Source organism: Bactrocera dorsalis, chromosome 2, assembly GCF_023373825.1.
Source record: "Bactrocera dorsalis isolate Fly_Bdor chromosome 2, ASM2337382v1, whole genome shotgun sequence".
NCBI lineage: Eukaryota > Metazoa > Arthropoda > Insecta > Diptera > Tephritidae > Bactrocera > Bactrocera dorsalis.
In genome coordinates this window covers 14,568,590-14,584,493 of record NC_064304.1, presented here as the reverse complement: position 1 = coordinate 14,584,493, position 15,904 = coordinate 14,568,590, and the positions used below count along the sequence as shown (strand labels likewise).

At 36.7% G+C, this 15,904-nt stretch overlaps 1 protein-coding gene across 5 annotated transcripts in view; it reads right to left on the bottom strand.

The window, feature by feature from the left end:
* Positions 1-15,904, bottom strand: part of LOC105227625 (neural cell adhesion molecule 1) — a 291,474-nt gene that overhangs the window by 59,859 nt on the left and 215,711 nt on the right. For all 5 annotated transcript variants that reach the window (XM_049448693.1, XM_049448692.1, XM_049448694.1 and 2 more), the window contains exons 11-13: positions 9,561-9,709; positions 7,233-7,383; positions 5,493-5,695 (exon numbers count right to left, since the gene is read on the bottom strand). In XM_049448693.1, coding sequence (XP_049304650.1) covers positions 5,493-5,695; positions 7,233-7,383; positions 9,561-9,709 — 503 coding nt within the window. The remainder of the gene's footprint in view (positions 1-5,492; positions 5,696-7,232; positions 7,384-9,560; positions 9,710-15,904) is intronic.

The window sequence follows — 15,904 nt, the reverse complement described above, 5'->3', positions numbered from 1 at the left end:
TATAATATATGTATATGTACATTAGGAACCAATGATGATAGTGGAATAAAACTTTACCCAAATACGGTATTTGAGCTGAGGTATCCCTTGTGGAAAAATTGTCGTGATCGAACTATAATTTTTCAAGGTCCCTGATATCGAACACGAAGAACTCTGTGCCTAACCTAACCTAACCTAATTTTTCACCGAAAATATCGGTAAATCTCTCAGAATTTAATTCTAATTAATTTTACAGCAAAATAAAAAAATATGTAAATGACGGATAAGGAAATCTCGATTATTACTTTATCATGCAAGAATATAAAATGTTCGGTGACACCCGAACTTAGCCCTTCCTTACTTGTTAACTCTGACGTAAACAAAAAGTTTCGACTGTTTTCAATTTCTTCAAGCCTATCTTAAACTAGTAACTGTCTATATACACAATCGTACTCCATAGCGCTAGATAACCGCCATCAACTAATAGCGCGTCTGCTAGTCATATTTCATTAGGATTACGCCTAAAGCGCTCGACTAGCCGACTAGCAGCTGACTGATTGTGTGTCTGGGGTGTCGTGAGACAAATGCCTGGTAATTAGGCTTCTACGTTCCACAGACTTAAGTTGGATTTGCATATTCCACGGACGCATTTTTAGTATATGCACGAGAACTGTCAAACGTCGAGGTGAGTCACCGCGTTGCAAAGCATATAATCTATGAGTTAGATAACTTGAATGAAGAATTCTTATATTTTGCTTGCTCTCTTCTACGCTGTCATATTGAGTTTTGCCGCTAAGCTGCAAAAGAAAGCAAGCCAAATGACACGTTCGAAACGCAGGAAAATGAAGCAAGTGAGTTGACGCAGGCACATTGTTGCCGCGGCAAGTAGCAATAATCGAACAAGTTGCAAAAGTTTCTCAAACAATTAATCATCCTTGCAAACTCTATTATAAACTTTCTGCTCAACGTAGATCTTTGCCATTCTTTTTCCTACTTCGAATTTTTCTTCAGCCATTTTGTTGGCTTTTCTTTGTTGGGTTTGTACTTATCGAAAATTGTGTGTTATCTTTTGTCTACGGCTTAAGATTTGTATTGTTGTTGTTCATGTTTTTTGCTATTTTTGATATTTTTTATTTTTGCTATTTTTGTTGCTGTTTGCCCACAAACGCCTAACTGACCACTTGTGCCACTAAACATTATTGTGTGTATATTAACTTTTCCTTATGTAAGATTTATATATATGTATTTGTATATACATATACACCAAATATGTATATGACCGATATGCGCAGGTTTATATATTTAACCCGCAGAGAAATTGGTTAACCAATAAAATACTTTTAGCAAAACCTAGCAGCTAGGTGAAGGTGAACTTGGAAATGGAGCAGGATTTTTTTTAGACCCTCTGTTACTAGCCTCGAAGGTCAACATAATCGGCCCACTTGAAAAGACTTGGCGTCGAGATCTTACAATGAAACCGCTCGACCTTCCCAAGCGAAATCGCTTCCGTTTGAAGGTTCTTGAAACGTCTCGAGAAGATCCGACGTTTGTGAGCCAAAAACCATGGTTTCTTGTTCTGAGTGCAAGGTGGAACAGATAGAGTGAAGAAATTGGTTATATTTCCCTATAGGGTTGCTATAATACCTTACAATACTCATAACCGAATATGTAGATATACATTTGTATATACTATATTTATATTTAGTGCTGAGCGCATTTATGTAATCAGCATGTTTCCTTAATAAAAGTTCGGAACCTCTTTGGAAGTTCTTAGCCATGGTCTTTATTGTTGATTCTTGTCTAGCCAGCCATTGACTGTGCTGCTTGCTTTTACGAGTATTACAGTTACTTTTCCTTGCTTTATCTACGCTGCGCTGTTTACATCTTCAGTAGAAGCCTCTGCTTCCCGCACTTATCAGCGCACACAATTCTTCTTCTGCTTCTTCTTCTTCATTGTCTGCCTTTTCTTGTGCGCACTTGTTATGTTGCAATTTGTGTTTGCCGCTTTTGTAGATAGATTTGTTGATTGTTCGAGTGGCGAGTGCGTGGCTGATGCGGAGAGCGCTGAACCGGCAGTGGCAACGGGACAGCGGTTGCAGCAGTAGCAGCAGTTCGGTCTCTTTAAATGGTTACGCACAAATTCCCACTCAAGTAAGTGGAAGTAATTTATTGTGTGTCCCTTTTGTAACTGGCAATCATTGAGGCGCTTTCTTTGCCCACGTGCACACACACACATATATATATATATATATATAGATACACATACACAAGCTTATGGCGCTTTGTGGAGTAGAATGCGCAGGGTTGTATGTGCGACTGGAGCTTGTGTGCGCGCATCCTTTACTCGCTCGGCCTTAAATACTCGGCACTTGGCTGTGTCGAACGTCGAACCAATTGCCCATCCGTTCTTCATTCAAAGCTTTTGTTTGGCTTATTAAAAAGCTTTATTGTTTCTTCGCTATTCGAGTGGAAGCAAAACTATGAAACTAATAATAGTTACGTAATGTTGAGCAGCATGATAACGTTATGGCTATTGCCTTCCAGTTTAGATGTTGTTGTCGTTTTTGTCTATTGCACTGTTTGTATTGTTGTTGCTTTCAGTAAGGGTCAGGCGCTGGAATGTGGCACTTTAGGCATTATGGGTTGCTTGCCACTGAATATACTATATATACAGATAAACCGTTATTTATATATATATTCTTTAGTTGAATGTTGGCCAATGAGCATTTTCCCGACCCTGACCCTGACTAATGCCCAAAGCATTCAACTGCTAACACACCAGTCGCCAGCACAAACTCTTTTCTATATATGTGTGCATACGTGTATGTGTGTGTTTGTTGTATATGGCACGCGTGCTGCTGGATAAAGTCAAGCGAGTCCGTTTGAGCAATAATTGACCGTATGAGTTACAAAGTTGTTTTTAATTTGAATTGGCAGGCGGATAGTCATAATTGTTGGCAAACTCACTCATGTGCGCAATGCACACATGCATACATACAAGCATCGGGCAATATATATTATATAAATGAAAGCAAATAATTGAATTAAATTGAATGATGAAATGTTTATGCGATTATTATTATTTTTTCTTGCTGAAAGTTTAGAGTTTTAGCTGAAAGTTGAAAGGAACGCGTTGGGCGGCTAGGGCGTATGAGCAACCAGTAGTCTTTATATGCAGTGTAAGTGGCTTTGTTATTACATAAGTGAAGCGTGTTGGAAAGTTCTAAAGCTCAACCGAGAGGGTAGAAAAGGATTCATAACAAGTAAGGAAGGGCTCAGTTCGGGTGTCACCGAACATTTTATACTCTCGCACGATAAAGTGATAATCGAGATTTCATTATCCGTCATTTACATATTTTTTTATTTTGCTGTAAGATTAATTAGAATTAAATTCTGAGAGATTTACCGATATTTTCGGTGAAAAATTAGGTTGGTTAGGTTGGGCACTGAGTTCTTCGTGTTCGATATCAGGGACCTTGAGAAGTTATAGTCCGATCACAACAATTTTTCCACAAGGGATACCTCAGCTCACATACCATATTTGGGTAAAGTTTTATTCCGCTATGATCATTGGTTTCTAATGTATATATTATACAGAGAAGGCATCAGATGGAATTCAAAATAGCGTTATATTGGAAGAAGGCGTGGTTGAGAACCGATTTCGCCCATATTTAGAATATGTCATCAGGGTGCTAAGAAAATATTATATACCGAATTTCATTGAAATCGGTAGAGTAGTTCCTGAGATATCGTTTTTGGTCCATAAGTGGACGGCGCCACGTCCATTTTCAATTTTTATTAAAAGCGTGAGTGCAGCTTCCTTCTGCCATTTCTTCCGTAAAATTTTGTGTTTCTGACGTTTCTTGTTAGTTGGTTAACGCACTTTTAGTGATTTTTAACATAACCTTTGTATGGGAGGAGGGCGTGTTTATTATCCGATTCCTTCCATTTTTGAACTGTATATGGAAATGTCTGAAGGAAATGACTAAAGAGTTTGGTTGACATAGCTATAGTAGTTTCCGAGATATGTACAAAAAACTTAGTAGGGGGCGGGGCCACGCCCACTTTTCCAAAAAAATTACTTTCAAGTATGCTCCTCCCTAATGCGATCCTTTGTGCCAAATTTAACTTTAATATCTTCATTTATGGCTTAGTTATGACACTTTATAGGTTTTCGGTTTCCGCCATTTTGTGGGCGTGGCAGTGGACCGATTTTGCCCATCTTCGAACTTGACCTTCTTATGGAGCCAAGAATTACGTGTACCAAGTTTCATCATGATATCTCAATTTTTACTCAAGTTACAGCTTGCACAGACGGACGGACAGACGGACGGACAGACAGACATCCGGATTTCACCTCTACTCGTCACCCTGATCACTTTGGTATATATAACCCTATATCTGACTCTTTTAGTTTTAGGACTTACAAACAACCGTTATGTGAACAAAACTATAATACTCTCTTTAGCAACTTTGTTGCGAGAGTATAAAAATGTGTGAGTAATTTCACTGATGGCTGAATCGTCTCAACTCCTCATGCTGATCATTGATGGGCTCTGCGTCGTTTCTCTCTGGGTGTGAAGGACTTATTACACACTGTCCAGGATATAAAGATGTTTTATGAACGATTCTATAGTCAAGATGTAAAATTTTAGCATTAGATTTTCCTTGTAGAATGACATCTTATGGTGCCATATGGACCATACATGATTTTTAAAATTTTTAAATAGATTTGATGGTGAAATAACTCTGCTGTAACTCTAATTCTCAATGATCAAAGCCTACAGTTGATTATTTTTTTTAAATTTTCTACTGATATGTCCACGCTTTTGTTGAGGATCGGTAGACGATGAGTCGAAGTGAGTTCTCCAGGCTTTTGTGGTAGATATAGTTTAAAAGAAATTTTAAATCAAAATAATTCGAACAAAAAACTAAACCTTCTTATGTGTGTAGACCTTCTCTATATTTCTTTTATACTGACTCAGCCCTAGAACTGTTCTGCTTACATTACCCGTAGTTCACTATTGAGTTTTAATACACTTTAATGATATGTCTTTAAAGCTTTCTTTGAATAGATCACGTTCACATCACCGTCATATTGTCTTCGAGTATACTGAACAACTTTTTAAAAGACGCTGTCTTCCTAACGTCCATCATTACCATCATCTCTAAAGACGATAGTCCAGTATTATTATAAGCTATTTGCCTCTCCACTTCATCCATTGACTATTCAAATCCAAGTTTCCATGAATACATTCCAATCCACACACAGACTCAAAACAATCAATAGCAATCCACACACATGCTGTACCCAATCAAGCAACTGCGCAAAGTGAATACAGCTCTTCATATTAGTGTGCAGCTTGTCTGCAGAGCCATTGAGATTGATAATAATTTCCAATATTTGCCTTCATTTGCACTCAATCATACAAGTATGTGCATCAACACTCATCCCCAAGTAAATACAAATAGCCAAATATATTGAAGCATAAGCACATATGTTTGTAAGGTACCTGATCATTCATGGTGGAGAGCTCATTGTCGCCCACATTTGCATCGGCGAAGCTGCGTCCCGCATCGTTGGCATAAAGTGGATCGCCGCCAATTACTTCAAGCAGGAAATATTGCGTGAGACCACCGTCGTTGCCGGCCACACAGACTACTTCCAAAACGGTGTCGTTGCGCAGTTCGCAAGCCTTTGGCGCCTCCGGTGGATCTGTAAGAAAGACGTGGGTGTGTGGAAAAATAATTAATTACAAACACTTCGATAGCATATCGAAGTCATCTATTCATATATATATACATATATATATATTTGGGTGTACACGTGATAAACATTCTCAAAATTTGTCTACGAAAACAACAACAATACCAAACTGATTAAATTTGTGGTTCTCTATGTGTTGACAGTGCACAAGCAACTATATTAACGGTGCGTTAGTAAGAGTGAAGCACCCTGTAGTAAAATTTTATTGATTATCTTAATAAAACTTTGAAATATATACAAAAATTTTCAATGAAACATATGTGGTTTTTTACAAAGATAAGCGAATAAATAACTACTAACTCAGAGAACGGATTTTACTGCTTTTGAAACCACAGGGTTGTATTTTAAGTAATGTACAGCTGTTTTGAAACTATAATATTAATGAGTAAAAGCAAGATTAGTGAAGGTTGGGTTTGGGAGCTTAGAACACGAGAATTGTAATTGCATAGTAGAAACATCGATCCTTTGAAATACCAAAACTTATAGGTATAGATGAAAAGTCCATCGTGTACCGATGCCTTTCGTAAAGCTCAAAATTTGTCCGGCTCTCCAAAGTTATGTCCAATAAGATGTTTCAAGCGCAGTCTATAGAAATTTGGGTCTGTACTAAATGCCTTTCAACTAATCTCTAAAAGACAAGTGATGTGAAGGCCTGAAACTAGAGTCGGTAGAGAACCTCGGACAGAAGATTCAGTGTTAAAAGTAAGTTTTGTTCCAACTCTCTTTTGTTCTCTCTCTTTTTCCTTTTTTTTTTCTTTCTCTTTCTCTTTCTCTTTCTCTCTCTCTCTCTCTTTCTTTCTCTTTCTCTTTCTCTTCATCTCGTTTATTTTCCTTTGCAACTTTAAGAAATATATGAAAATTTTTATAATTATCGGTTTTGAAAAATTGTTCGAATAGTTTCATGGCACTAATTGCTTTCCTACAAACTGCTACTCATATTTAAGAGCCAGCCGGTAAGTGCAGCCATATGCGTCATTATGTGTGCAACTCATTTGAGATGTGTGAGTGCGTGTGTAGCATGGTTTGCATTGAAATTTACCAAGTATTTGAGCTGCTTGTTGCAAGAGCACTCGCCACAGCAATGTGCCATTCAACAAATACTCTAATGCAACAACTTGTTGTTATTGTTATTATGTCGTTGTGTGGCCGAAATTGCAATTCGGCAATGAAAGCATGAAAGCCGAAAAGTAAAAAAATAATTTCTAGAGATAAACTCATGAAATGCCAACTATCAAATTGGGTTGGTTTCAACTTAAATGTCCTTTTCAGCCGCTGAGACAACTTTGGGCCTCAAACAGCCGCCCACTCAATCCTAAAGCTAGTGTGTTGCACCCAACTGACCGACATTTAAACATTAACATTTACCAGCCAAATTGCCCTGAGAGCTTAATAAGCAGTTTGGTTTTGATTGCCGTAGACATTTTTGTAGAATTCTCGCCCGATTACATTTTCACTTCACTTCAATTCGATTCAATTTCACACTTACTTGCTGGCAGTATATGCACCAGGCAGGGGATGGTCTGGCGTCCCACCGAGTTGCTCGCCCAGCAGGCGAGCGTTATCAGCTCCGAGTCGGTTTGCGGCAGATACGTAACGGTGCTGACCAATCCATTCGAAGTGATTCTCGAATTGAGCACCTGCAAATAGAGAGCAAAGGAATGGGTTTAGAAATGCGGCTTCATGTTTGTATGTATATATGTGAATGTGTACATGTATACGTATATATGTGTGTGTGTGTGTTAGTAGAATTCTCATATGCGCCTCAAAGCGCACAGATTTAAGTTTTCATCCTTGTGTGAATGGAGTTATTAAAATAAATATTTATTTTCCATAAATATGAATACGAGCGTGTCGTTCTAAATGTAAGCACTTGTGGATTTAGCATGAAATATCTGGCAAACTCTTCGCGCACCAGTGTCAGTGCTGCCACACGAAGCAACATGAAAGAGAGGCAGGCACAAACGCCCACAAGCAGACGGAAGTAGAAGTAGAAGCGGAGGCGGAGTTGGAGTTGAAGACATGGCAGCTGCAAAAGTGCTGATAGCACCCACACAGTTATGAAGAGCTGAGGGGTTTGAGTGTATGAATATGTATGTGTGTTTGGATTGTGCACAGGAAGGAATAAATAATTTATAGTCGCACAAGTTTATTAGATTTTCCTGTAGTCACGTACGCTGCCGACTGTCTCGTACGTCGCTGAGTTGTCTCCTACACTTTCACGGCGGTAGAGGACGCTGCCAAACTGAAAACCTTGCTATATATCTATATATGTATATACAAGCGCAGTGTTGCATGCTGCACCGACGCCAGCAAGTGACCACCGCAATAGTGGACAGTGGCCAAAGTAGAAATGGCGACGCTTGCTGTGTGTGGCTTTAAAGCAAACCAAACTCAAATAAAATGCAATGAAAAAGAGTCGCACTTTTATTTAGCATTCTCGAGAGCATACGAGTATAAATGTGTGCGTGCATGCAGCGAGAGTGGGCGTGACTCAAGCAGTGCTGGCGCCAAAGTTGCAAACACAACGGTATAATTGAGTCCCGAAGGTGTTGCGCTCGAGGATTTGTTGAAGACACGCAAGTGTAAGTTGCAAGCATAAATGGAGTTCTTCAGCGAAAGTTTATTTATTTATGTGAACAGCGAATGCTTAACTAACTGTGGCAGCGCAGACAACAGATAATAAGGAAAATGGAAGGTTAAAACGTGCGTGAAAGCTATAAAAAAAAATGCGTATATATATTTATTTCAAGACTTGTGGCTTAATCCACAAGGAATTGAGTTACTTTCATTTTTATTTATGTGCTTGTATTTTTTGTTTTTAAAGAAAAGTGAGTGAGATTATTTTTAGTAGTCGTGGTTGGCACGTGCGACCCAACTACGCGATTTTGCGTTTTGAATAAAATGAAGGAAAGACACAAAGGCGGCAAAGGAGTTTATTTTAGTATGTGCATAAATATGTTAAAAATAGTAAAAATTTGCTTGGTATGTCCATGTGTAATTTAATATTATGGCAGTTACTGATTGTTTTCAAAAAAACTAACTCATCCGAAAGTAACTAGTTAGTAACTAGTTCGATAAAAATCCTGTTCTTTTAAGATAATGGTAGATGAATAACATAGTGTTTAGAAATAACAAAAATTCGCAACATAATCAATATATACAAAACCTTTATTCCAAAATATTTAAATTAATTAAAGCGCCGTATCTAATATTTAACTAGTCGAGAAAAAAAAATAAAACTTAGTTTTGGAATGAAACTAGAAAATTTATAATAAAGAATAAAATAATATAATATGCAAAAATATTATATATATTAACTCATCCCAAAGTAACTAGTTGGTAACTAGTTCGATAAATAGCAGTTATTTTAGGGGAAAGGTAGATAAATGACATAGCGTTTAAACCTCACAAAAAGTTAGCATCATTATTAGCAATATACACATATAAAACTTTTATTCCAAAATATTTAAAATTTACTTATAATGAATTGAAAATTATTCAGTAGAAGAAGAATTAAAATTTGGTTTGGGAATGGAAACGGGAAATTAATAAGAAAATATTGCAGAATAATGGAACTTTTAAAAATATATACATATATTAACCCATCCTAAAATAACTAGTTCGTAACTAGTACGATAAAACTGCAGTTATAGTAAGAAACATAAATCCCTTCCCTCCACCCATTTCATACCAATGATAAATTTCAGTTACTGATTGGAAACAAAATTTATCCACTTACTGAAACATATCTACTTTAAGTGACACACACACACACAAATACAAACAGCTGAAATGAAATCAACGTCATACTAACCGGCGACACATTTCTTGTGTTGTTGTAGGTCCAACTGAATTTCACCGAGTCTGGCGGATCCGCATCCACTTCGCATTTTACCTGCACCGAGTGCATGTTCAGCGCGCCGATTGACGTTTGCTCGGTGCCCGGTCGACATCTGGGCGAGTCTGCAATTGAAGAGGAAAACGATTTATGTAAATGTCTTTGGTTTTTCGTGCACTTCAAAAAAGAACGAGAAAAATGAACGTAAAACAGAAACACAACAACAACAAGAATATAGAACTAAATGGAAACTAAACCGTTGCTTGTGGCGCCCAGCACTCGAAGAAGAAGCATCAGTAGCGGCGCATCGGCGCAGCGCTGTTGCATCCGTTATACGGCTGACATTGCGGTTGTCGACTTGCGGTTGCTGGCAGCACATACACATATACTTGTAATATAATATGGCGCTCCACTCATTGGTATATATTTAGGTGTATATGCAATCAAGTTGTGTTTGGTTTTCTTCGAGTGCCTCAAGGCGAGTAATTAACATGGTTCAGTTTGGTGTTGTGGTTGTTTTCCTTGCACTCGCAAGCACACATATAATATATATCTGTATGTATGTGTATGTACTTGCGTGTCTGCATATATAAGCGAATGAGCTAAGCTGCGGCACATTTACTTTCGCATGCAGCTATTTCTATATAGTTTCTGCATTTAAATGATACTTTTTGGTTCACAACTACATTAGGGCGTTCGTTATATCTCAAATTGTTTGTTTTTGTGCAGATGCTCCTCTAAAAATTTATTTATTTTGTTTATTTATTATTTTAAATTTAAATGTTTCTGAAATAATTTTATTTTCCCCAAAAATTTAACACGAACATTTTTGATCTTTTATGTTAAATTATCCAACTTCAAGGTAAATAAACCCAAAATTTGGCACTCTTTCTAGGTCTTAACACTTTTTCATAAAAATAATTCTTTTAAACTTGGACGCTGTTACTGTTATGCATCGAATGAATTGATCATTCACATAAGTGCCTTTTAAATTCTATATTGCTCATACGACTTGGTGTACGTGCTTGGGGTTTCCAATACTCTTTAACGAGCTGTAGTTTACGACAACAAAACTTTAAATGCGTGTTGTTTCAAGATTATTCATGGAAAATGTATCCAAATAGGATTCTTCAAAGTCATTGTAATACCTACATACAACAAAGGAATGCACCAATGGCACTAAGTTTAAACAGGTTTAGCCAATTTAAGCTAATCAAGATATTATCCGAGACCTGACCAATTTATTTCCACATCTAGAAGAAATGGAGTAATATCAACAAACATTACAAAATTATTGACTCTGGGCTATCGCAGTGATTCTATTTATAATATCTGTATGCAACTTAGTTTTTTTTTTATTCATAGCGCCTAAAGGTATGCTATGCTTATTTCAATGAAAAAATTTCAACTGCTGTTGCTGTAAGAGACTATCAGTTGAGTAGTTGTTAGTATAATTTGTTCTAAGAAACTAACTCTAGAGTCTTCTTGAATACATTTCCCACGTAAAAACAGCTATTTGAAGACGCTTGATTTTTCTCTTAACAAAAATTAAAACTTATTATATAAATCTCTGCAAAAGACACTTCGCGACCTTGTATTAGGACAATCATTAATTTCATTATTTGATCTTGAAGTAGTCTTCGTTCTCTGACCAAAAATTATACGAAAATTTAAGTAAGGCATATTTCTGCTAAATAGTTTAAAATCCATCCATCGTAGATTTAATACAATATTATGTATTTTGTTCTTCACGAACTTTTTTCAATTTTTATTTTTGCTATTTTGACAAAATTGTATTGCTATATATTTCTTCTGTTCATAATACTATAATATTTTTGGTACGAACTAATAAAAAAAACAACTGATTCATTGATGAAAATTTTCCTCCCTACGCCCATGAAGCAAACAGTTACAAGCATAGTCCCAACATATCTATGCCTGACTTAACTGTTAAATCTTTGCTGCTCTTAGTTTTAAGCGCATAGGGACAAATATATATTATAGCGTTACCGTTATTATGAACAATTTATACGAGCATATATATATATAAATATTTATATATATACATAGTTATGTACATATATCTACTATAGAAGAGGGGACAGCGCTACTGCAACTAGCACGTAGCTCAGGCCGCACGAATTGGAGCAATTTCCACACCCTTCACTGTTAAGTTTATATGAAAGTTTATACAGATATATATGTATATGAAAGTATATATACACACGCATGTATACACATGCCATGTGTGCAAGAAACGGCCGCCTGCATCTCATTGCGGAAGTCATTTACTAGCACTTAGCCACAGGGTAAATGCATTTCTGAGTATCTGTGAACCCTTTTCAAGTTTTGCAGTTAAAGAGAACGTAGTGTACCGTTATAAAGCACTGATTCCACATATACACACACACATACACACACGAAAACACATACTCGGATTCAATCGTAATAGCTTATTGAAATGTATTTATTATTTATATGGCGATTAAGATAATAAATCTATGAGGGTTTCGGGGAAACGAATCGGTATGATATATTCTAGCAAAATACATTCGAGTTAGCATTTAATTTGTAAATGTGTAAGAGAGCCAAAAATAACGAAATTCTGAGGTCGGTGCCGAGTTTCTAAGATAAATTAACATGTTTTGCTGTCAGCAGTTATAATTTAACGAGCGCCCTGACAATGTCACAACCCAGTTAAGGATATTGCTTGGCTAAAGTCTCGAATAGCTTTGGGTGTTAAATATTTAAAAATACGAGAGATTAAAAGTGCAATATTGACTGAAATATTAAATATTGTAACTACTGGTTTAAAACCAGGCAAAACGAGCTAAGTGAGATCTTAATTAAAATGAATTAATTTCAAAATGGCAATTTTAGAAGACCGTGCGCTTTTTCGATAATTATTCATTATAAAGCACTATAATGTAACAGAAATTCTAATGGTTTAAGTTTAAAAGATATATATTTCTGTCATTTTCATATTAATTTGAGCATATGAGGTTTCTGCCTTAGCTAAAACGTGCCTAGAGGTAGGCAACGATTTTTGTTTTTCTTTATAAAGCGAAAAATGCAGCATTTAATTTTAATTCTCCTGTCTTTCTGTTGCCAAGCAGGAACTGTTTCTCTATTACTGACCTATTTTACTTCAAAATGCATAAATATGTGAACGAAATCTTTTAGAGCAAAGAAACAACAATTAGATCTAGAAATAAATGGCCGAAGTTGTATGTATACATCAAGGACATTATAGAGCAATAATTTGTAAATTGTCTCTAATAAAAAAAGCTTTAATTTACAGGGAGACAATTAGCTACTAAAAATAGCTTCATGTCTTTGCTAAAAATTGCCATAAAAGTAGGCAACGTTTTTGTTTAATTGTATGACTTATTTAATGTGAAGCAATCATTTCAGTAAACGCTTGAAAAGACTAGTTCTAAGTTCGAGACTGTTCGAAGTAAATTATATTTAAGACTAAATTCAGAGAAGTACGTCTCTACTGGGATCTAATAACTCACGCTTGCTGGGTAACATATGTAACTACAAGCTGAAAGCAAAGCCCACAGAAGTAGCGAATAAAACCAGCAACAAAAAACCAGAAACAACGATAACTAATGCCAAAAAGCCGAAATAATGTCAACAAATTTACCTAAAACAGGCAAGGAAAAAACCGAGAAAAATTGTGGGTAGCGATAAAGCATAAAATTATCAATGACATTACACACAAGTGCCAGTGGGCGGGGCTTAACAATACACGTCGAATAAGACGTTGTTCCTTCTGTTGTTTACTTCTTTCTTTCGTCGTTTCTTTGTTCATTGCTGCTTCTTTGCCACGATTCAACAGTATTTTTTAGCGCGTGTCACAGAATCCTATATGTGTGTGCCCATTGTCTTTCCACCGCCCGTTGTCAAGGTTCCACTTTTGTTTTGCGGTTTCTTGCGTTGTTGTGATTTTTTATTATTTTTTTGCTTGTTTTCCATTTGACTAACGCATCATTTTTATTATTTCTAATGCTGCGCCTTGTTTGAATTTTCATTAATTATTCATGACATTCTTGGCTTACGCAGCGCGCCGCTGAGATGAGGGCGAGGACGAGGACGCGGCCAAAGCTGAGGTTCGTTGTGACGGCGCACCTAAATTACTCGTACGGACGGACGGCAGCGCGTCACTACAGCGACATAAGTTTTATGATGATGATTCGCCAGCGGCTGAAATCCACTATCCGCTATTCACTCATCACTATTCAAATTCCAATTCAAATTCGGATTCGTATTCAAATGTGCTGCCATTGAACTGAAGGCAGTGAAGACACTGGCTTTTGCATATGTTAATCGCCTATGCGTCGTCGGTGTTGGCGGCATTGAGCGCTCTGCTGGGAACCTGAGCTCCACTGATGGCGGCGGTGTGTGGAGGATGGCTGACGCGGCCTCAGCATTACATAACTTTAGTTTGCGTTTCAGTTTATTCATATGTGTCATTTGTTTTGCAAATAATATCTATTTTTCAATTTCATTCGGCGCTGGCTTTGTTTGTGTGTGTGTTGTGTTCGCTCATTTGTATTTTTTATGAGAGGCTGGGGACTTGACAAACATTTGTCGAACCTTTCAACTCTTCTGAGATGGATTAGTGTTGATGTGGGGCAACTGCAAATCGCTGCTTTGTTGTGATTCATGCATGTCTATATACTCGTATATATAAATATATATATACTGATGTGAGGGGTTGGGTGTTTCTTGTTATAATAGACATTGTGCATAAATTTGTGAGAATCCAAATTAAAATATATTTATAACAAAGCCGAAAAATTTGTGGAAGGGTAGTGTTATTTATGGTTTAATCGACTTTTCGTATGATTTATTTTGCATGTGATTGTTTTCAGTTCTTGTTAAACAAATGTAGTCCATGGTTTTCCAACTTTTTTAGCCATGGTTGAGATTTAGATTAAATAGTACCTGATATTTTCGTGTATTTTTAGTAGCAGATTTCGACCCACCTATTCGTGTGATCCAAGATATTTTAATTTAGAAATGTTCCTAAGAGTATTTCTGTACTTTAGTTTCTTGAATATTACATCTTTGACGACTTAAGTTTAGTTTTAAGTTGCCGGACCACTACCGTATATTTCCAGCTGCGGTATTTGCTATTACGAAAGCTGCGAAGTTGGCAATGAAATAGTGTAAAGAATGCTGTACGGCTAACACCCGAAATATGACCAATATTGGGAAACTCATAAAATTTGACGTGACAATGAGATCTTGGAGATTAGCCTTGTTATAATATGGACCAGTTAACGACCAATGTTCCCACGACAGTCCGGTCTATGACCCGGCTTTTTATCCAGCAAGCGACTGTCAACTCGGCAGATTTCTGCCGTTGAAAAGAAGTTTGAAATTGAAGACCATACTAAAAAATAAGCCAAGAAAGGGACTAAGTGGAATATTATCCCATCAAAACTGATACAAATGAGTCCTCTACGACTTGTATGGGTATTACGAGTATTGACGAAAGTCGTTTGAGAGTGGACAAGGAAAACATAGAGAGCCTTAGCCTCAATTATATTGATAAAAGCCAAAGGAATGATTAATGAGCTGAAGGGAAATGCTGAACCTAATGCTGGCAGGGTGACTATTAGCCAATCGAGTACAAACCGTAATCTTTATCCCATGTGTGAACTAGGGCAAATATTATAGAAGCCTAAAGTATATTGTAAGGTCTAAAGAGGTGATTAGGAAACCTAAGGTTCATTATAACCCTATAAAAAATATTTTTTACTTACGAGCCATAAAGAGCTTGCTAAAATCGAGTTTAGCCCTATGAGCGTCGGGCTTTCAAAGTCATTAAAAATGCGAAAAATAATTCAAATGTTGACGAAAGACTACGTTATACAAACGGAGGCAGAATTTCAAGTATTTGAATTTTTAAAAATTATTTAAAAATGCCCACATAAATGTTTGATAGTCAAATGTGGCATCTAATATTTTATCAAAAATTAAACATATATAATATTTTCCATTAATTTTTATGATTTCCATTTACTGCTTTTTGCTGTATTTTTTCTCATTTGAAATATAAAGTCGCGTTGAAGTCGCTCGTAAGTTCCCCTGACAATTGTCAAATGCGAGGATTTGTAAAAGTCTCACAGATACTCACGCCCAATGACGACTTTAAGCCCGCGCACACATACATGTACATAAAATGAACACACATGCGCAAATAATATGTGCTTATGCCGCGCTCATGGGTATCCCCAGTCAATATTTATTGAAACACTGCGAATAATTTAACGCACTCCACAGGCGTGATCACAAGATGATTTGCT